The 22,373-nt window shown below is 44.4% G+C and overlaps 1 protein-coding gene across 2 annotated transcripts in view; it reads left to right on the plus strand.

Moving 5' to 3' along the window:
* Window positions 1-22,373, plus strand: part of GRIK2 (glutamate ionotropic receptor kainate type subunit 2) — a 1,061,838-nt gene that overhangs the window by 406,743 nt on the left and 632,722 nt on the right. The window contains exons 1-2 of one of the 2 annotated variants that reach the window (XM_038554812.1): window positions 10,149-10,231; window positions 15,537-15,943. In XM_038554812.1, the coding sequence (XP_038410740.1) occupies window positions 15,829-15,943 (115 nt within the window). In that variant the 5' untranslated portion in view covers window positions 10,149-10,231; window positions 15,537-15,828. Of the gene's footprint in view, window positions 1-10,148; window positions 10,232-15,536; window positions 15,944-22,373 lie in introns of those variants that run through there. The other variant, XM_038554811.1, reaches the window with a different exon arrangement.

Consider the following 22,373-nt stretch of genomic DNA (forward strand, 5'->3'; position numbering starts at 1 on the left):
TAAAAAACTCCTGCTTTGAAGATAAGCAAGGAAACAAGACTGTAGCTGAAGAGAGGCATGGGATGGAATGTTCTTTCTTTTCTTTTTTAAGAAGCAGATGCTTGGGATCCCTGGGTAACTCAGTGGTATAGTGCCTGCCTTTGGCCCAGGGCATGATCCTGGAGTCCCAGGATCGAGTCCCAAGTGGGGCTCCCAGCATGGAGCCTGCGTCTCCCTCTGCCTGTGTCTCTGCCTCTCTCTCTCTCTCTCTCTCATGAATAAATAAATAAAATCTTAAAAAAAAAAAAAAGAGGCAGACACTTAATGACAGGATCAGAATGTGTGAGGGTGCAGAATCCAGGACACGAGTCCCAGAGTGACCTTCAAAAAAGAAATGGGATCATGCCATCTTTTGGAAGATCAAGGATATGTCACAATATGGAAACTGGTGGCAACAGCAGAGTGTACCTGCTGATAGGTGATGAGAGAATTCCTGTCCAATGGCTTCTTTTGTCTTGAGTAGGAACAAAACATGTTATTAGCTGAGATGAGAATTCGGAGGGGACGGCAGGAGATGTGAAATAATTTTATAGAACAGTCAGAAAGCAAAATTGCAGGTCTATGTTGAGAGTTCAATTGAAATGAGAGTTATTAATATTGTTTGGTCAGATTGTCCATGTATGAGTTTCCTAGGTCTGCCATAACAAAGTACCACAACATGGGTGGCTTAAAACAACAGAATTTTTTTTTCTCTCACAGTCTTGGGAGGTCAGAAATCCAAAATGAAGGTGTTGACAGTGTTGGTTCCTTCTGGGATTTCTGAGGAAGAATTTATTGCATGCCCCTCCCTTAGCTCCTGGTAGTATCTGGCAATCTTTGGTGTTCCTTGGTTTGTAGCTGTATCACTCCTACTTCTGCCCCCATCTTCACATGGCATACCTTCCCCTGTGTGTGTGTCTGTGTCCAAATTTCCCTTTTCTTCTAAGACACCAGCCATATTGGATTTAGGGCCCACCCTAATCCAGTATGATCTCATTTTAACTTGATTACACCTACAAGGTTAAAGGCTCTCTTTTCAAATAAGGTCACATTCATGGGTTCTAGGTGGACATGAATTTCAACCCAGTACATTCAGTTGTATAATTTTCTTTGGAAATGTTTAGTTGCTAAGGTCGAAATGAGTGAAGTTAGTCAGGGTGATGTTTATAAAGTTTATAAAAGTATATCGTTTCCTCTATATGTTAACTTTAGGCATAAATTTATCAGATTAATATTTTTAGTGGTTTTTGCTAAGTGAAGAGTATTTATCTTTCTTTGGTAAGAAGATATGTTTTCAAGTTAGATGGTAAGTTGTGGGTGTTTCTGATGACTCTAAATGAAAAAGAAAAGCAGAGAACTATACATCTTCTGCAGCTTAGCTTTTGATTTCAGATATCTGATAGTAAGTCAATCTGGAGGTCTGAGTATTGCCCCTGTTCCACCAGTGACTTTAATGAGATCCTGGTTCCATCAAGAAACTATTATTTTTTGTTTATTTGTTTTAATTGCCAGGACGTCATAGATTTTAAAATAAATCCCTGCTCCTGATTTTACAAATGAGAAAACAGAAGCATATAGGTGTTAACTGAATTGCCAAAGACATAGTTATTTTTTTTAAAATTTTTATTTATTTATGATAGTCACACAGAGAGAGAGAGAGAGAGAGAGAGAGGCAGAGACGCAGGCAGAGGGAGAAGCAGGCTCCACGCACCGGGAGCCCGACGTGGGATTCGATCCCGGGTCTCCAGGATCGTGCCCTGGGCCAAAGGCAGGCGCCAAACCGCTGCGCCACCCAGGGATCCCCAAAGACATATTTAAACAAAAATTCATTTGGTGGAACTCTTGGTGTAGTATTGTTTTTGGTGTGCCATATAATTGTTCTGAACCTTTTGTTCTTGATTTATAAAGTGGGAAGAATATAAGCCTTGACTCTCTGTAATGGTTATTATAAGTATGGAATGAGGAGAAATAAGTGAGAAAGATCTGCAAATCCTATATTCACCGTCTTTATAATTGAGACCAATTTCCATAATTCTGGCTTCTGACAATTGGATCTTAATTCCTAATTCCCTTATTGTAACATTATAAATATAATAAAGTGCATATAAATATGAAACCTATGTCTTTCTTTAAAATGAGTAAATAGAGCAGTCCCAGTGGCTCAGCGGTTTAGCGCTGCCTTCTTCGGCCCAGGGCATGATCCTGGAGACCCGGGATCGAGTCCCACATCAGGTTCCCTGCATGGAGCCAGCTTCTGACTCTGCCTGTGTCTCTACCTCTCTCTCTCTCTCTGTGTGTCTCTCATGAATAAATAAATAAAATCTTTAAAAAATAAAAAGAGTAAATATTGGAAAATATGGAAATTACTACATTTATTCTGCTTTCCCCACCAAAATAACAATTTCTAATGATCAGATATCATTTATTTCCATATCACAGTTTTTCTTCTATTTTCCTAATTATATTTATATCTAGTTTTGTAGAAATAACTCCAAAGTTATCAGTTTGTCAGCCTAGAAGAGCAAATAACGTATCAAGGACAGTGTGTTTGACCACATTTCCAGTTTGTAAACAGGTCTTGGTTGGATAGTTCTGTTTGTGAAGTGGAAGTGTGGTCAACAGACCCTTAGTCCCTACAGTCCACAGAGAAGGCTAAATCTGCTTTTGATTTTTACATGATCAATTACATAAAATGTTAATGCAGTTAAGTGATGCATCGCTATTGTTCATCTCTTTGCACTCAAATTTAACATATGTTTACATAGGGACATTGATTTGGCAGCAGATTAAAACAGTTAAATGTTAAAAGTTTAACAGGACAACAGATTGCAAAATAAAAATTTTCCGATTCCCTTTATCATACAGAATATGGGCCTACATTTCAATTCTAGCTTCCTTTCCTTTCCTTTCCTTTCCTTTCCTTTCCTTTCCTTTCCTTTCCTTTCCTTTCCTTTCCTTTCCTTTCCTTTCCTTTCCTTTCCTTTCCTCTTTCCTTTCCTTTCCTTCTTTCCTTTCCTTTCCTCTTTCCTTTCCTCTCCTTTCCTTAAAACTTATTGCCTCATCCATTAATTTACAGAATTAAAAACCATAACTGAATCCTATTACCTCTGTTTTGTGCTCTCCAACAGTGCAAATCCAAACAAGGCCATGACAGCTCTGCTCCAGAAGCCCATCAGATCCTTCGGTAAGAAGGAATATGAAAGGTAGTTGGTCAGCAGTGTCCATATCCTTAATGAACGTCAGCCCTTGAAGCTGGGCTCACTTGCAATAAGACATTTGAAAACTTTGCTAATAAGAATTTTGAAAACTTTGCTAATTAGAATCACCACTTTAAAGTAAAGGAGGAAAATCTCTTGGCACCCTGGTCAGTTTCTAAAGGTCCTACAAAGCAGCTTTCTACAGCACAGATGACTTCTCCAGGCAGGGCCCATTAAGGAAACAGCCTTAATTCTGTATCCAACAACTTCTTTTATGATTAAGTGAATCAATTGAAATGTTTCAGTGCTGAATAAAAAAATACCTGTAAAGCCCCATTTGACATTCTGAGGACGTTCTGAACAGTTTACAAAGTTTGCTTGAATCCTGTAACATATACAAGTGAACTATATTTTATCATTGATTGAAACAACCCATGAACACAATGTTCTTAGAAATAATCTCCAGTTCCAATTTTGGAAGGCACCAAACAGTTGTAGAGTCACAAAGTGAGACTATAGCTAGTAGGTATGGATTCTCCCATAGAAGGAATAACTAGGAAGATATTATCATTATGGATAGAGGATCATTACTAGAAGCTTTTGTCTTTAGTTCTTACTTATTGCAAGAATTGAGCTTCTGGTGAAGAATCTCCTTTAGGTTCTGTTGATAACACTCAAGGGATCAGATCAAATTCTGGGGTTTTCCTTGGACTCTGATAAAGTCTGAAATGAAGAGCCTTCTGCTTGCTTTTAAGTTGGCATCCCCTCTGAGAGGCAGCTGTTTCTGGTTTCTGGCTCCAGACAAAGCCTTTTCTCAGGGGTTCGCTGAGGGAGCAGATTGCTCAATCCTAGTTGCTCCATATCCTCCAGCCCTATGCGTCCTCAGCCTAATCTGTAGGGTCTGAGTCCTAACAGTTTATAAGCAAAATCTGATATCCTTTGAGAAAAGAGGCAGAGAACTGGAACATATACCACTGTGCTCTACCTGCCTCCTCTGCTGTATTTGCAAGAACAATAAACTACAAAGGTTTGAGTTTTACTTTTACATTTGCTAGTTGTGCGCCCATAGGCAAGTTATATGACCCCCCCATATTTGTTTTATCATCCTTAAAATAGGAATTACGCATTTGATGAGACTGTTCAAAGAATTAAATGTGATATTTTATGTGAAAGTGTTCCTAGGATAGAGTAGGACTTAAGTAAATAATTTTCTTCCCCCGAAACCTGGCATTAAGCCTCCAAGAAAGAGTAGCGATCAATCAGGATAGACAGAATATGATCCTGAGGATTTCTATTTGGTAATTCCCTCTTGATCTGGCAAATCAGTTCCTTTACTTTGGGGAAACAAGTCCTTCTGTCCCTGTATGCCTTCTCATCCCGCCCAGAGTGGGAATCCTTCTCCATTTTTTTCACACGCCTAACAATTTTCACTGCCTTTGTATGGCTTATCTCCTTCTTTGTTAGGGTGGGGTGGGGAGTAATAAGAAATATTTTCTGGTAATGCCTCTCTAAGAGATGCCACTTAGGTATATAACTGCTGATTCATTCTTGCCTTTATTATTTTAAAAAATATTTTATTTATTTGTTGGAGAGAGAGAGCAAGCAGGGGGAGGAGTAGAGGGAGAGGGACAAGCAGACCCCATGCTGAAGGCAGAGCCCAATGTGGGGCTAGATCCCACAACTCTGAGATCACAACCCGAGCTGAAATCAAGAGTCAGACACTTAACCCACGAAGCCACCCAGGAGCCCCATTCCTGCCTTTTTTATCAGTGCTTTCTACAAAGGGAGAAGAAAGAATGTCATAGTCTCTCTAACAGAAGTTACCATATGTCTTAGAAATACCTTAAAAGATGTATTGTCTACATTTTTTTCTCATTCTTTTGTCTTCATTTCCCTGAAGCACAGTATATAATCAATAATTACTTGCTAAATGAATTAATTCATTAGCTGGGGGTTGAAGTATGACTTGGAGGTATAGAAAGTAGCGAAAGGAGGGACAGTAGTAATAAGGGGATGAGGGGAAACAGTACAAAGTAACCTCAGGAATCTAAAATTTATACTGGTAGAAAGGGTGAGTGAAGATTTTTGGAACACTTAAAGGTTTGTAAGCCATCAAAGTAGAGTACTTGTGGAGTATCTAGGTCTTGGTATGATCTCAAGAATCCAGGCAAAGACAAAGTGACTTAGAGACCAAATTTTGACACTGATAAAGTTGGGATGCAGTAAATATGAAATATATTGAGTGGGAAAAGATTTACATATGAAGCGATAGAGTATCGAAGCTAATTACTCAGTCATTTCAGGTGATCTGGAGGTCTCATAGAATTGTCAAATCTAGATAGGGTGTTTTCCAAGATAAAGAGGATCACTTTTATGGTCTACATTCATGGTGAGATGGAGAAAGTACATTGGAGGAGGTACTCATCTCTCTCCCAAAGTCAAAAGTCTAGAAAGTAAAAAAAAAAAAAAAGTCTAGAAAGTTCTGAGGTCTGGTAACAATAACCTTCCCTGACACAATCCCACTCATCTATCCCACAGATATATCTGTAATCTGATTACTTTTTTACCATCCTCATGCTAATGATCTGGTGCTGTCCACAGGCGGCTCTTCTCTGGATTATTACAGTAGCCTCCTAACTGTTGTCTTGCTTATACCCTGCCCTTCATTAAGTCTAATCCATCTTAATAGATATAAGCCAGAGATACCCTTTTATATTTATGTCAGATCATATTTCTCCTTTTCAAACCCCTCCCAAGGCTTCTGTATTGTTTTTAGAGGAAAATCCAAAATCCTCTGGGACCCAACCCTCTGCTTCTCTCGGACTGGATTTTCTATCAATCTCTGGTCTCATCTCTGGGAATTGGCTTCACTGATCTTCCTTACGGGCTTTACACTTGTTCCAATCACAGGACCTTGACACTTGCTGCTTCCTCTTCTTCCAACTGTTTCCATAGATCTCTCCCTTGCTTCCTTCACAGTTCTACTCAAATACCAACTACTCAGGGATACCTTTCCTGACCACCCTACATAAAACAACACCTTCCCCCATGCCCATGTTCCCAACATACCCCGTTCTCCTCACTTTGCTTTATTCTTCTCTATAACACTTCTTGCTATCTGACATCTTATAAATTTGCTTGTATACTTGTTTATTGTCTATCTTCCTGCCTTCAGTGAGGGCAGGGCTTTTGTTTGTTTTGTTTACTGCCATTTTGCTAGCACTAGAGCAGTGCCTGCCAGATAGTATATACTTAGTAAATACATTGAGAGGTTTCAGAAATGAATAATAGATCTCATTCTTCAAGGTCAGATATTAATTATTCCGAGAGAAAAAAAATCCCTTAAGTCATTATGAGTTATGAATACCTCGGTGTCATTTATGTCTAATTACAGCTCTGAAGACTTGAGGGAATGGGGACAGGTGGGAATCAGGACGCCTAGCATCCAGGAATTGCCCTTAATGCACTTCATCTCTAAGGCTCTTGTTGCTGTTGCTTAGATTTCATCAGCTGTAAAATGATGTTGTTAGACTAGATTGGAGGTTTTTAGTGTAGGATCTAGGGACTGGATTACTCCACAATGAGCTTTAGGGGATATGTGTATCTTCTACAAATTTTTGTATGAAAAATTTCAAGGCCATGTAAACGTGTACTTTTTTTTTTCCCAGATGAGAGAAAGTTCTGTGACCCTGAAATAGAGTAGAAGTCCTTGAAGTCTCTTTTAGTCTTAACTTCCTATGATTCTAAGTTTTGAAAGAGGATGACAGGAAACAGCCTGATGCTGCTCTACACAGCTAGAAGGCTGTCTTAGTCCTGCCACATCCTGAGCAAGTCACTCCTCTTCTCTCACTTTGTTTTGTGTGACTTGTCAGATGAAGGGTTGGGACTAAATGATCCAAAGTAATACCTTTTGATTGTAATGCGATACAAACAGAGCCAATCAAAACAGAGGAACAAACAACAAACAAACAAACAAAACCTGTAGTCAGCTTGGGAATTTCAGACTGGGCCTTGCTGGGCCTTCAGGAGTCAGACTGGTAGACCTGCTAATGTTCTAAAAGTAGTTTGAGAGGTAAGAAAAGGGAAGATCGTGAGGTGGTTCCTGCATAAGACTCTAGCTGAGGGACTCAGTGACCTCCTCAGAGACAGAAGATTAATTCTTACAGATGACTGGGAATAGAGAAGAAAAACTTCCCCATTGCCCCTAAAGAGATTTGGAGTCTGATTCCTTAATGTATAACCTCGCAAAAGCTGAAATAAATTATGGAAAATATCTCCTTACGGTGTTGAACATTTTTATTTTGAAGGGTTAAATGAGTGTGTGTAGTCTAATGCTCCCTTGTTATTCAACTTTTCTCATTAGAATTCAGATAACATTGTGTTATTGAGGAAATGAATTTGTCACAACATGCATAATTTTGATTTGTTTCATTCTCTGAGCTCTCTCCCCCTGCCCTCCAAGCCCTTGCTAGTGCCTGTTATTTCTTTCTTTATAAATGGGTCCTGGTTGCTCTGGAGAAGAAATTTATGACTAGGGTCTAAGAATGCACATAGCACTTAGAGGAAGTTGTCTGAAGCCTCTCCTTTCCCAGATAAAAGGCAGTAGGGGACAACAGTGTGGAACGTGGAAGGTTGATCCCGTAATCCCCTCATTCTTTCATTCAGCACCCACTGCACGCCAAGCCCTACGCTGAACACTTAAAGTCAAATGAGACACACTCCCTGTTCTGCTCTCTCACAGCCACAACAAAACCTAGCGGGATGCCCTCGCCCAGGGAAATGCACTGGAATCTACTCTGCGTGCAGCGTTTTGCTCCTCCCTCCCTGGAAGTGGGGAGGCCGGATTGTATGATGACAAGGAGGGTGTCTTTGGCCGGTAGACAAGTTGTCTCCATTCCTCCTGCGCGGCAGTGGGACTGAATAGGGTATTTTTTCCGGGCCTGGCCCCAAACTGGGCTGTGCCTCGAGGGCCCATTAGGCTGCAGGTCACAGCAGCTGGAGCCCAGGCGCCCAGAGCCAGTCACGCGTCTGTGCCGCCCGCTCCGCGGGGCACAATGGAGTCATTGACTATTTATTTACTCCGTACAACAAGGCTGCTGTTGACTTAATTACGGGAGCCTCCCTGCCACCCCCTGGATCTTTAAATGACTAACAGACTCTCCATTGCCACTAACCAATCTCCCCTTAACCTCTGTGAGTCCTGAGTCTCCCCAACCTGGGCGAGCGCAGTAGGCAGGTAGGAGGCACGGACTCCGAGGTGGGGTCCAAGAAGCTAGAGCCTGGTGGTTTTGCTTGGGAGCCACGTCGGGATTGGCAGGACCCCTTCGGCGGAAGCCGGAGCTACCCCAGGGCATGGGGGAGGGGTGGCAATGCTGAGCCAGGCTCGGGCGAGGGCTTAACTGCAAGGGGGTTGTAAGGAAAGCAGCAACCGAAGGACAGACTCGGGTCTCCAGCCAAGAGGTGTCCGACTCTGGGGAGGCAGAGCGTCTCTATTTCCAGGCCTTCGAAATTGCAGATTTCAGCGCCGCGGGGCATCAGGGCTGCGGGAGCCGCCGCGGAGCCGCAGGACCTCCCCCGGCCCCTTGCTCCTGCAGCCCGTTGGCCCACTGTTTCCAGGCTCCCGCACCGGCCTGCGCCCCGCTCAGCCTCTCTCAGACCTTTTCTCGAATCGCCGCTCGCCAACTTCCTCCCGGGGCAACTTGCTAAGTCTCTGCTCTAGTTAATATTGCAGGGCCGAGGATAAAATAGCAATGGTATTGAATAGATGTTGACTTATCCGACCCAGAGGAGCAGAAATCAGAGATTGTTTGCAGAAGCTAATCGTTTCTGCGGAGAAGCAGGGGAAGCCTGGAGGGCTCGCCACCAGAGGCTCCTCCCTGAAGCCGAGCCGGGGGAGGCTCCCCCCTCCCCACCTCGGGTCCCCAAAAGAAGTCCTCCCGGGAATTTAGACCTGGCCGCCTGGCCAGGCTCCTTTCTGGAGCCTCTAAGTCTGAGACCTCAGGCTCGGCGCCCACCAGGTCTCAAACCCAACTCCTTTCTGCAATTTGCTTGGGTTGCTAGTTCAAGGACCCGGGCGGGGCGCGAAGGCGTTGGTCATTAAGGCGCGGGACAGGCCCGGGGACTTCTCGCCAACATCCCCCCGCCCCGCCCCCCATCCTCCGGAGAAGTCTCTGCTTTCAGGACCGAGGCGAGGCAGGGTGCGCGGATTCCAGGGGTCTAAGGGAGGAGGGGGTGGGGGTTACAGGCAGGGCGAGGGGAGAGCACTGGTACCCAAAAGCTGTCGGTGGGGGTAAGTAGCAGGTCGAAACCTTCACCCGCAAACCTCAAAGGGCACTGACAGTAGTTGGACTAAAAGGGCCACTTTGGAGACTCCCGGCGCTGCTCCCCAGATCCTGGCAGCGCAGAAGTTTCGTTGCTATGGTTTCGTAGAGGTATAAAAGCCACACACACACACACACACACACACACCCCAGGACCAAACGTGCTCGGGCTCCTTATATGTGTTGTGCCCACCCAGGGCCCGGCGAATTCCTCGGGGTTGCGGAGCGGGGGATGGGGAGGTTGGCATCACTCGCGGCCGAACATCTCAATCCCAGTCCCTCCATCCCAGCGCGGGCGGGGCTGCGCAGCAGGGGATGAAGTCCCGGCCCGGGGGATTCCCAGGGTCCTAGGCTGGAGGCGCCCGGAATTGTCGCCCTTTCGCTCCGGCGGCGCAGGGCCGAGCGCTGCGCCCCGGTGGCCGCCGCCCCGCGAGCGCGCAGGGGCCGCGGGGGAAAGGAGTGCGGCGCCTTTAAAGCAGGAGGCGAGGAACCCCCGCCAGGAGGCGTGTCCGTGCCCGCCGCCGCCGCCGCCGCCGCCCCGCGGTCTCCGTCTCCGTCTCCGCCGCCGTCACTCGCGCTGGGCGCCCGCGGCTGCGCTCCTCCGCCCCGGAGCCGCCGACTGGCCGCCCGCGCGCCTCCGGCCGCTCCTCCCGGGGCCACCCCTCCCCCTCCCCGCCTCCCGCGCCCGCCGCCGAGGTAAGGACTCCCCCGGCGGGCTGGGCTCGGGCTGCTCCCCCGCAGGTGTGTGTCCCCCCGGAGGGCCCCGGGCGCGGGGGGGGGGGGCTTCCCGCGCCCGGAGAGGAGGCAGGCGCACGGCCGCGCGGGGCAGCTCCGCGGGACCGCTCTCCGCCAGGGGCTTTGTCCCGCCCGCCGCAGCCGGTTCCCGTCCAGGCTCGCTGGCCCGGCAGGGGCTGCGGGCGCTCGCCTCCTCCACGTAGAAGCATCTAAGAAGCGGGCGCGTCTGGAAGTGGCCTCGGCTCCGGGGACCCACGCGAGGCGAAGAGGGACGAAGGCGAGGGCCCGCCGATCTGCCTGGACGCAATCCGCCCTTTTCCTCCCCCCCCCCCCCCTCCCCAGCTAACCCTGCTCTTTAGTTCTGTGCTCAAGTACAGACCCTCATTTTAAACCAGTGTTGAGAGCGTCTAGGACAAACTCGGGCGGGCGTCCCATTAGGGGAGTGGGAGTCACCAGGGCGCATCAGGAGCGTTAGGAACTTTTAATGCCTCTCTCGGCCCCTGATGCTTTTACGGCTCAAGGAGTTCTTGACCTAACACCACGACCTAGCTGAGACTCCCTAGATAACGATCTCCGGGAATAGGGGACGTTAGAAAACTTACTACTACTCTTCTTTTGGTGACACACAGATCCCCTTCTAGCATTTCTTCATCTTCACGCTGTAAGTATTCCGTTATCAGGCATTACCTGATGGATCAGTGATTATTTTTATTTCAAAAGAGATGATGGATTCATTTGAATATTAGCTTGTTAGTTACTGGAAGACAGGTAATAATATTTCAATTTCGATTTGCCTAACTTTTTTTTTTTATAGAAACCACTCCCAGTAACCATCAAGACATCTCTCAGTGGCCTTAGAAGCTCATTAAGCAAGCAAGCAAGCAAACAAACAAAATGAAACACACAGAAGGAAGGGGATTCAGAAATAAGTGATGCCTGGAAGTGTTACCTGTTTGTTTTCTTCCATCAAAACCCAAAGAGGATTGCACAGATTACAATTTTTTTTTTAAGAAGAAGAAGAAGAAAAAAAAAAAAAAGATTCCATGACATGTAAAGCTTTTCCAATTCAGTGTCATAATTAAGATACACTTCTTTTTCGGCATCTAAAAATTAATTAAAGCTCTAAATGTCATTAATCATCAATGCAGCAGAATGTTGGTGGAACAGCTGATATGTGTTTGGAATCACAAGGGATTGCACAGCATAGCATTTATAGTTAGGAAGAGTGAAGTGCAAGTATGCAACAGCGTGGTTTTAACTGATATGGGCTCTGAGTTTATTCTCTGGCACCTCTAATGCCTTGGATGAACAGCCTGTTTATTTTAGTTTAGCTTCCATACAACAGGCCACATGCATGGAAGGATAGGTCAGGTGTTGCTGTAAGATGAGGTTTCTCAAATGTCACTAACAGCAGGACTTTGGTGACAAGTCAAGTGGAATCCTCAGAAAGAATTCTATGTGAAAAAAAAAATAAATGTAGATATGGCATGGGAAAAGCCTTTGAAACACCTTTGAAATTCAGGTTGTCCTGGGATATGTATTTGCTGTTTCTTGCAAAAGGTATAGGCATTGTCTTTTTAAACGTGATGCTGTAAGGATTATTACACATTTGTACATGCCCCAGCAGGTGGCAGCTAACTAGAATAAGATTCATTTTCACTGGGAGAATAGAAAACTAAAATTGCTTCTCAAGTAATAGTGCCCAAGAATAAGAGGTCATTAGTGTCAGTAAATATAAAAACACAGTGAAAGATGAAGCTAATGGCATTTTGTTGTTGTTGGAACAAGCTTTGTATGAATATGATATGCATTTTATTCTTTGCTAATTTATCAGAGGTTTGATATTTCTTCATGTCAGCCTTGTGTGTGTGTGTGTGTGTGTGTGTGTGTGTGTTTGAGGTTTACTTTTAGATACAGCTTCTGTGTGTGCACATATATGTGCATTTGCAGTTTGTCATCTCTGCTTTGACCTTGGAACCTACAGAGCTTTGGCTCCTAGAAATAAAGGTTGCCATATGGTTAAAATAGACAAAAAGCAAATGAGACTATGCAATAAGATGTGTAAATCTCACTATTACTAAATATACGATTGCCTGACACCAAATAGTATTTTTTTCCCCTTTGAGAAAGGAGTAAATTATAAAACTGACACAATTTTTAAAAAGAGTTCATTCTGGTCAGTGAATACTATATAATGACTTTATCAATCTTTCATATAGCCTTAGAACTATGATGTATGTTATCAGTATTAGGAAGAAACTTGCAATAACTTCAAAATTGCCTTACTCTGAGGTATCTTCTTTACCATGAAGTCATTCCATTCTATTATTGGAAGGTAGTCTTAGGATTTTTGTTGTTTTTATTTTTGTTTTAAGGGTTGTTGCTGCTTTTGTCCTGGAAGTGAGCAAAGTTTAATGAGAAAGAATGAAAATTAATCTGATTACCCTTGTAACAGAAGAAAAGCCGAAAGTGGAGAATTCTAAAGCAATACACTAGTTAGACATTTTAGAAATGTCTTTAGCCACTGAACGTTGACAGTATGTTATTCAGTATTCTGAGTTCTTGGTGGTCTTTCAGGCATTTTTTTTTTTTAAATTCTGAGAAGCAGTAGCTTAATGCTCATGAGGGAACTCACAGTTAATGTAAATGGCTTTTGTAGTAGTATGCCCTCGAAAGATGACTATTAGCACATCCTGGCTATGCCAAGCAATCCTAGTAAGTCACACTGAAATATACACACAGCACAGTTGACAAAATAGTCCTCTTGACAATATGAGCAATGCAATAATTCAAATTCCCAGACTCTGTGTAGTAGAAATATGCACATTGTCACTTCAAATGGCACATTACCCATTCAATGTACTACTTTCAATGTACTACTCCAGAATAAATCAATCCCTGGAGCGCTGTCCGCGGTCCTGAAGAAAGGTCGTCCCCTATCTTGCAGAAGTTCAATTAGACAGGTGGACTTGCAGTCTGTGATGTTGAGGTCTTTCAGATTAGTTGATGGATGTAAATGAACCTAATTCAGCATATGTGCAAAATTGGTTCTTTGGGGACCAATTAATAGTAAGAAAAATTTATGATAGACTTTTTACCGTTTAATATATACTGAGTAAGAACTTCATGAATCTGGAAGCTTGATCTTTCACTTTTCCAATTAGACTTCCAATAAATAATCTCACAAAAGCCAAATAGTTTAGAATATTATCTTTAGGTAGAGAAGTTACAACTGTAATGTCAAATGCCATTATGTTAACAGAATATATGAATAGGGAGTTATGGTACATTTTGTTTTCTCGGGTTTTATTAAATGCTAACTATACTGCAAAACTGCAGTATTTTGATTAGTCACAACCGAACATGCTATTTTCAGGTAGGGTATATCAATCATATCGACAGAGGAAAATACTAAGAATATTCATTGTTGCTCTGGCAGTCATTATTATATCTGCTAAGATCAAAAAGAGCAAGAATAAATAAACTAAATGAGACAACAAATACATAACGTATTGGACTATACATGCCTTACAGGAGATATTTTAAACATGGACTGAAGGAGTCGCTAGATACCCTTGGTTTTAGCACAAGGTGTTCCTTTTAAAGTGCTCAAACAGTCAAATTATTTGATTGAATTGCCTGCTACACTGCAGAACTAGTCATTCATGATACTTATTTTTGACACTGCAGTTATGCCTCCATCTTTTTTAAAAAAAGTCAATGCCCACTTAATGCTTTGGCAAAATGTAGTTTTATTCTCAAATCAGCCTTTTATAATACCTTAAGAAAAAATACAATGGAAAAATCTTTATGATGGGATTAAAACATTACATTGTTTTCTTGCTATCTGGAATAAATAGTATTCATAGCCCTTTTTATTAAAAAAATAGATATTCTTCAAATAAGGTATAATCTTATAGTTTTTTTTTCATAAGGTTTAACCTATACCCAGTTAGTTGGTATGAAAAACAGATCAATTTTAAGAAACAAGTCCAGTAATTTGCCTTTTGTGCTACTTGATGGCTTAAGATATTAATATGTAGTAATATACTTATTACTAACCATCTCAACTTCACTTATGAATGTAAAGTAGTACGATTGGCTATTTTAATTTCTGTGGCCAGATGACAGCATATTACCTATTTCAACAGTAAAACGTATTTTCATGTTAAAATAATGCATATTTATGTACTTTTTTCCTTGAACAAATTGCACCTGGTGAAAGCCAAAACAGTCATTGCCTGAAGATTCTAAATATTCTGACCAGATCACTAGACAATAATAAGGCATTTTAAGATAAAGCTGTGATGCTCAATGTTGCCCAAGCTATGATCCCATATTCTGTCTCTGAAAGAAAAACATACTCAAAAAGCCAAAATGAGAAGAAGTTTGGGCATAAATTATTAAGCCTTTGGAGTTTGCTCTACCAACTTAAACATCATTGTCTTTTTATATATGCACAATTATTTTAGATGAGCTAAAGAAATAGGTGGGGGAAATATGATTCCTTCATTTTACTTCAATACTTTCCTCCTAAAAGACCACTTAAAGAAATCTTTCTTTCTTTCTTTCTTTCTTTCTTTTTTTTTTTAGTTCCGGGGTAGCAATCCACAAATGTCCACTCAAGTTTTTAAAGACTATCTTAACTTCTGCAGTTGCACTCCAATCTACATTCACTCCTGGACACACTTTTAAGAATATAAACAAGACTCCCTTTCAAACTAAACACAGGTTACATTTGCAGTACATTCCTCTGTCCACTTCCTTTTTTTTTTTTTTTTTTTTTTTTTTTAACAACTCCTAGGCAAAGCGACTTCGGTTCAGCTCGTCATTTATTTTTATTTTATTTTTTTTTAAATCAGCTCGTCATTTATAAAAATTCATCAATAGATTGCACAGAGTCCACCTGCATACACACCAGTCACTCTCTTAGCCAAGACTCTTATGGAAAATAAAAAGCACTTTCCTCCACGTAGATAAAACCCGACTTCTTCCTTGCAACTCGAGGCGGGCGATGAGATCGGTTGCATAAGAGATATTGGGAAGCTCGCTGGCAGGGAGCCTTAACAGGCAAGCAGCTATCTCAATTTTTCTCACTTAATCTTGGCTCCACGTCAGAAGCTGTGCAGCAGTGCAGTGGGAGAGGGCCTGGCAAAACCTTTGCGAGCAAAGCGCCTTTTGTGCTGGGACCGTGGCTCGCTACCGACACCTCGGCGGTTTGCAAGGCTGAATTTCCTGCTGATTCCCTCCTCCTTTGCTTCCCCAGGCTCGCGCGGCCGGACATTGTGGGTGTGCGCGCTGGATTTCTCCCGGATGCTCCCCGACTAACATGGATGTCCCGCCATCCCTTGCAGTGGAAGGTTGCTCCTTGGCGCAGTGAGTGAGGAACATGCAGCGATTGCTAATGGGTCTGGGACGCGGAGGCTCCTTCCTCTGTCTGTGACCATGCCGTGATCGTGCCCGCGGCCGCCACTCCACGCATCCTCGTTCCTACCCGAGCCGGGAGCCTAACGCCAGATCGGGGAAGTGGGTGCCGCGCGTGTGGACACGGAAACACCATGAAGATTATTTCCCCGATTCTAAGTCATCCAGTCTTCAGGCGCACCATTAAACTCCTGCTGTGCTTACTGTGGATTGGATATTCCCAAGGAACCACACATGTGTTAAGATTTGGTAAGATGCCCCATCCCTGTGTGCGGCTGGATGTAAACAGGCGGGTTCGCTCCCCCGGGCGGGTGGGCTCCCCGCCTTGCGACCTGCTCCCCGCTCCGCAGCCTCCCGGGGTTTTCGAGAACAGCCCCCCCACCCCCCAAGCCCTGGGTCATTTCATTTCCTTTTTTTTTTTTTCTTTTAATTTCTTTTATTTAAAAAAAAAGAAAGAAAGAAAAGAACGGAAAGCCCCGGGAGGGTGAAGTGAGTGCCAGCGTGTGGTAGTGGGCGCCGCACACCCCGAGGCCAGGGGCGGTGGGGGCGCCGGGGGCGCAGCGGGCGGTCGCGCCCCGAGGTCGCGGCGGGAGCCTCCGGGGCCCGCGGCGGGCGGGCGGGGGGGCGGGGGGCGCGCGGGCTCCTCGCCTCCGCACCTGCGGGGCCGCGAGCTCAGCACCTGGTAAACTCTTGGGCGACTTGGCGTCTGTCCGCCTGGCTCTGGGACCCGGACAGGCATCCGCGACTGAAAGGCGCTGACCCTTTGGGTTTCTTTGGTGGTCAGAGAGCCTTTTTGGGTTCATTTCACCGCTTTCCAGCGCCGGGCGCTCTTATGGGGACACAGCGCTTAAAAAAAAAATACATTACATATATATTGTTATAAGGTTGAAAGGCGCCACTTAGCAAAAGGATAAGCTGTTTCACTCCGCTTAGCTGGAGTGAAACAGTATCCTAAGGAAGGGTTTTTTGTTTGTTTTCAACTTGTGGGTCCTCCTCTCACAGCTTTCTTAAGCGCCGTCCTGGCCTCATGAATGATTAACGGTGGTGACTGGGGCGGAGAGGGAGTTGTGCCTGGGGACTCTAAGCACGCAGCTTTATTTCACCGCGGCTCCCTGCAAGAGTGGAGTGGCAGCTCTCTGTTAAGAGGCATCTACCGCTTTCCTGAAGGAATCAGGGCTCCTTTGGAGCTCGGAGGAGAATCTCAACGTGGGATTCCGGGAAACGCTAGCTAGTCAGGTTTGCTTGGAGGACATGAAGCGTGGGCAACACTCAGCCGCTGGAGATGGCCCATGGAGTTCTAGTGGGAGCAGAACTAGTCAGGGAAAGTTCCCTTAAGTAGATAAGAGGGAGAGAGGAGAAAGCCAACCAGCTGAATGCTCCCACCGTGGGTGCCTCCTTTGACAGTTCAAGTGGATTTAGTCCAAAGAGTGCAAGAAACCGTATAATCCTGAGCATGTGTCTTTGAGATAAAAACAGGTTCATTGTCAGTCAAATTTAAGTTGAAGTGATTGCCTGTGTCTCCTATCATGTCAACAGCACCTTCTCTCTTTCCATTTTCCCAAGTGCTTTTTTTTTTTTTTTTTGGACATGATAAAATCTCTCATCTTCCTCAGGCTTTGTGGAACCAGGGTAGGAAAGCTTTTCACATATTAAAAAAAAAGGGGGGGGGGGAATCCTGCCTTCCCCTTCCCACATTCAACACGTAAATACCTGGAGTCCAGAAAACTGGTTATCACAAAGAGAGACAACAGGTTATATCTAAATTCCTACTGTAACATTTCTTTTTTTTTTCTTTCTGCTTTCTTCATGCCTTTAGATGGTACTTAAGCACGTTGCTCTTAGCAACAAGCGTCCACAGGAATGCCTGTTTCTTTGGATGAGATTAAACAGGTTCCTGTATCATTGAAAATGTGTGTGTGTGTGTGTGTGTGTGTGTGTGTGCAGCTGTTCTCTTTCAAGCATGGTAAATGCTACAGTATGGTAGTTTTGCCCAATATTTTGAGTAATACAACCTACTTATTTGGAATACTGAGGTATCTTCTGAAATGTGTTTGTGAATGAGTGTGCTTTAGCGTGTTTGCTTGTGGACTGGGTGGAAAAAAAAAAAAAAGAAGAAGACTTGGAGCCGAAAAACTGCCACCAATACTCTAAAGATTTAATTATTGCTGCTCTTGTCTTGCAGCACAATATTTGCTGAATCATTAGATTGTTACATTCGCTGATCATTTCATATCTTCATATTAAAAATCTTGGCGACTATAGCAGAGTGTGTAGCAGCTTTCCAAAAGAGCTGACACACACACAAAAATATATTTTCCTAGACCAATGCTTACTAAGAATGTCCTTAAGAAATAGGAGAGCAGGCAAAGACCTTCTCACAGTGCCTTGATACCCTAGACCAACAGCTCAGTTTTTAGAGAACCTGTTATTTTCTCCATTATCTTCAAACATCTTCCACGTGGAGATCTATTTTCTCTGATTTCTGACTTGAGTTATAGGGAAGGATTGTGTACATTGTAATCATTGGACCATTTCCCTGTTGGGCCTATTTGGTTGCAATGGTAGGTTTTTTGTTTTTTTGTTTTTCATGGGGGAAAACATGTTTTGAGTGGGCTGGATGGTTGGTTGAGTGTGTATAAGCCATTCTTGAGAAAGGTTAATTTCAACTTTGATTTAAAGGGCCAACCAAAACCTCATCCTAATCTCCTGTCTTGTAAGGGCAGGGTTTGGATTTGTTGCTGGAGCAGCTACCCCCGGGCAGTGGCCTGCCAGGTGTGAGTCAGAAGTGCTGCCTCTGCTGAAGAGATGGCAACCAGTCCCTTCCCCACTTCCCCCACCGACCGGGCTTGACTAGAGGCTGCCAGCCACCCAGCGACTCAGCCTTGGTGCTATGGCAACTGGGGAGCCCCGCCAGGAGGCTGCTCCAGCCCCCATTCCCGTTGGTGGTGGAAAACCGCCCTCAAGGGCTCTGTGCTGTCCTTTCCATCCCAGTCCCCGCCTTCCAAGCCGACGCCCCCCCCCCCCCCCCCCCCGCCCCCAAGGGCCTTAACCCAACCCTGACCCTGTGTCCTCCTATCAAAGTCCATGGATTGGGGAGCTGCCTGCACAGGATGCTGACCCTTGCCTAGTCCTTTGCGATTCTCATTTCGGCAGATCTTCCGGGTACAAAGCTCACTCACTTGTGCTGGGGCTCTCTTGCGCACACTCTCTCCTGCACTCTCTCCCTCCCTCTCTCTCTTTCTCTTTTTTTCTGGCGCTCTCTCTCTTGCCCTCTCTCTCTCTCTCTCTCTCTCTCATCTACGCAAACACCCGCAGGCATGCACTCTCGAGATCTAAGTCCGACGCTTTGGCACAAGGACGCCTCTCTAGTGCCGGGGAAAACTTAGGCAGCCACGCCTAGGAGCGCCTGTCTGGGCACACCCCTCCCACCCTCCCTGGCTCCCACTGAGCTTCACGCCGGGCCTGCCCCTCATTTGCTTAGCAAACGTCTCCGAGAGAAGGTGTGTGGAGCGCTGGTCCTTGGGAGGCTTCCCGGAGCTTTAAGACAGCCCGGGACAGTGAGGGAAGGGGCTGATGGTCAGCCTGGAGTCAGCTCCTCAGAAGCCGGGAGGGCTCACGCCTCTCCGTGGGGTTGGGCGGTTTTGGGTCTTCGATCCTGGCTGCGCACCTCTGAGCTGGCCCACAGCACCCACCTGGTGAGAGGATATCGGTGGACAAAGTGGATGCCGGGCAGGTAGAGTCGGTTCCTCCACTCCAGGTCAGACGTTCGCAGAGCCAGCTTTTCCAGGTGCCCCAGCCGCCCCCAGCCGCCCCCAGCCGGCTGCAGCCCGGCACCGAGGGTCCCTGCACCATGTAAATGAGGCACCTTTGTGTCTCTGCAGCTGCGTCCCAGCGACCGGCTGGAGAGGGCAAAGGCAGGCTCCTTCCGTTGGCGGGGGCGTGCCCCCAGTACCAGTCTCCCTGCTAAACGACTGCAGCTCCCGGTGCTTGAACACTGCTTTTGTTACACTAGCCTCCCTTTCTCCCTTTTCTGTTCAGACCTCTGCTCCTGGGAAAGCGTGGAGGTAGAAAGTGGATCTGTTGGGGGCTTTCCTGGGCTAGCACGCAGTCCGTTTCGTGGTTTGGGGGCGTTGGCATCTTCTTTGAGCAGTCACTCCTCGAGCTACCACTTGTTTCCGACCTTCGAGGTCGGGTGATTTTTTTCAGTCCTTATCTGAATTGGCATTTAGAACGCCAAGAGCCAAGACATCAACCCAAACTTTCCCCCAAACTCCTGGGCAGCTTCTCCAAGCTAGTCCAGTTGGAGGAGCAGAGCATGTGATGTAGGCCACTTCTTTCCCTCAGTTGTTTCGACCTAGCTTTTCTTTTAAGCTGGCCACTAAAAGGGCTTTCTTTAAAGGCTTCACAGGCGAGGTCTTCCCCCCAGATGCACTCAGCCCTCCTGGCTGCTGCACACTGGCCACCACTCTATGGCACAGCACGTAGCCACCTCCCAGCACACATGCGGAAGGTGAAGATGGCTAGCTCAGGGACAGCTCAGATAATAAAACCCACAATGTGAGAAGGAGTGGAAAGAGTTCCTATGGAAATCCCCCTATTTGCTGGGCATCCTATGGGCTCCCAGATATAATAATTAGTAGCAGATGTACTACAACATCAAGGAGAGCGAGTGAATTGACTGAGCTTAGAAGCTGTCACTCTCTACAAGTTCTTTGAAAGAGATTTTTCTTCTTTTGGGAGGTGAGGTGGGCGGGAGGGAGGAGTGGCCTTACATCTGGAAGCAGGAATACTGGCTCTTCAGAGGCGGGGAAGGGGGAGTAATAGCGGCTACTGTTTGAAACAGATAAAGCCCGAACACCTGCTCAGCTGAGCTCTGGAAAGCAGGGGAGGGAAATCTTTCCAAGAATTGCCAACACAACGGCCACTAAAAAATTCTGTTTTTCACATAAGTTCTCACTTATTCTTAAAGCTTCAAAGACTAACTCTGATGTGATCCATCAACAGAGGCACACTCATTTCAGAAAATGACTTTGAAAAATGTTCTTTTCGTCCTCTAGAAATATCACCCCTTCTCCACCCAGACACATGGAACTCAACACATTTTCAGGCTTTGTGAGGTTGTCTTTCAGAAGTGAACAGGGGTTTATATGTCGGTAGACATTTCTTTAGACAGACACCTTCCGCTCTTTAGTTTAATTCAAGTGATTATTGCAGTGTGTTCATTCTCTGAATTCTCAAATGACACTGTTTCAACATTTACTCAGCACAGGAAAGTTAATGTGAATTGCTCCCACACAAAGGAGGAACATACCATAGACCAAACACAGGATGTATCATTGATTATCAGACCCTTTTCAAATCTATTCACCATTAAATGAAGTGTTGTCTATGATAGAGATGACATAATTTTTGATTTTCTTTTAATTGTCAAATTTTCTGATACAGAAAATGCTTTGCTCTTTTGTAGTAGGAATTCAAGGGAGAGGAATTCATTTTCTCTTTCTGTTCTTAAGATTTTACTCTATTATTGTAGGTCCGATTACACTTGTTCCCTGAAAATTGTTAATGTCCATTTCATACATATCAGAGTAGAAAGCAGTTCACTTTTTCAAATGCATTATATTTAAATCATTAATCCACTGCATCCATAATACCTGGGTGTTGTGGGAGACCCTAGGTTTTCCCCAGTACAATGGTTGGATGTATTGAAATGGAATTGTTGATTGTCTTGTATCTGGGTGATGAAGCATCATCTTCTATAGGCTTTCAATTTATAGTCTAGTTATCAAGGTACTAGGAATGCTTCAAATGAATCTTAAACCCTAAATCTTAGCATGAAAGGTAAGGTCAAAAGCCCCTGAAAGGGATGGAAGAAGGTGCACATCATCATTATTGACTAGTCTAGATTAAACACCAAAGAGGAAGATTTCAATCTGATAACGTCATAGGGCTTCCTGTTTTTCTTTGCTGCTTCTGCTGACAATTTTGTAAGGTAATTAAATTGGCTGATTGAAGTCACGGTGGTCATGGGGCGATAAAGACCATTTGGATTTAATGGAATTTAAAACAACAGAGCACTGAACACAACTCTTACCGAACAAGAATTTTAATGGCCCATTCCGGGTGCTGACTAAATAGAATGCCCTTAACAAGTTTAATCGAAAGGGCAAGGCAGATTAGCACTATATAGTCTTTATGGTTGAAGATTGGGGAATTAAAATTATCCCTTTAAAAGACTCATTAATGCATTATCAAGATTTAATGTAGGTTAAATAAGCTTTCTTTGGATCTTCATCATATATGTTCTAAACCTAGGTTTAGAAGCAAGTTTCAATAAGGAAATATTTTTAAGAGCTGACCTAATAAATTGAATTATATGTCTCTTATTTCAAACACAAAAGGCACTTAAAATTCTTTGAGAGTATACAGGGTGTTGAGGGTAAGTGATGATGATGAATTCTTTTCTGTAACTGGAAAGGAAAAAATGGACTTTTTGTTTAAAGTTTCGTCATTGTTTTTTTTTTTTTTTTTTTTTTAACTTATAAGCAAAGCTTGTCTATAGTAGAGAAACTGCAGAGGTAATAAAGCAATTCTCAGTATAGTCATAGGTTTTTGATGTTTTATGTTGTCTTTTTAATCCTGTTATTTATTTATTTTTCTTATTGAAAATTCTGCATTC

The sequence above is a fragment of the Canis lupus genome, chromosome 12, assembly GCF_011100685.1.
Source record: "Canis lupus familiaris isolate Mischka breed German Shepherd chromosome 12, alternate assembly UU_Cfam_GSD_1.0, whole genome shotgun sequence".
NCBI lineage: Eukaryota > Metazoa > Chordata > Mammalia > Carnivora > Canidae > Canis > Canis lupus.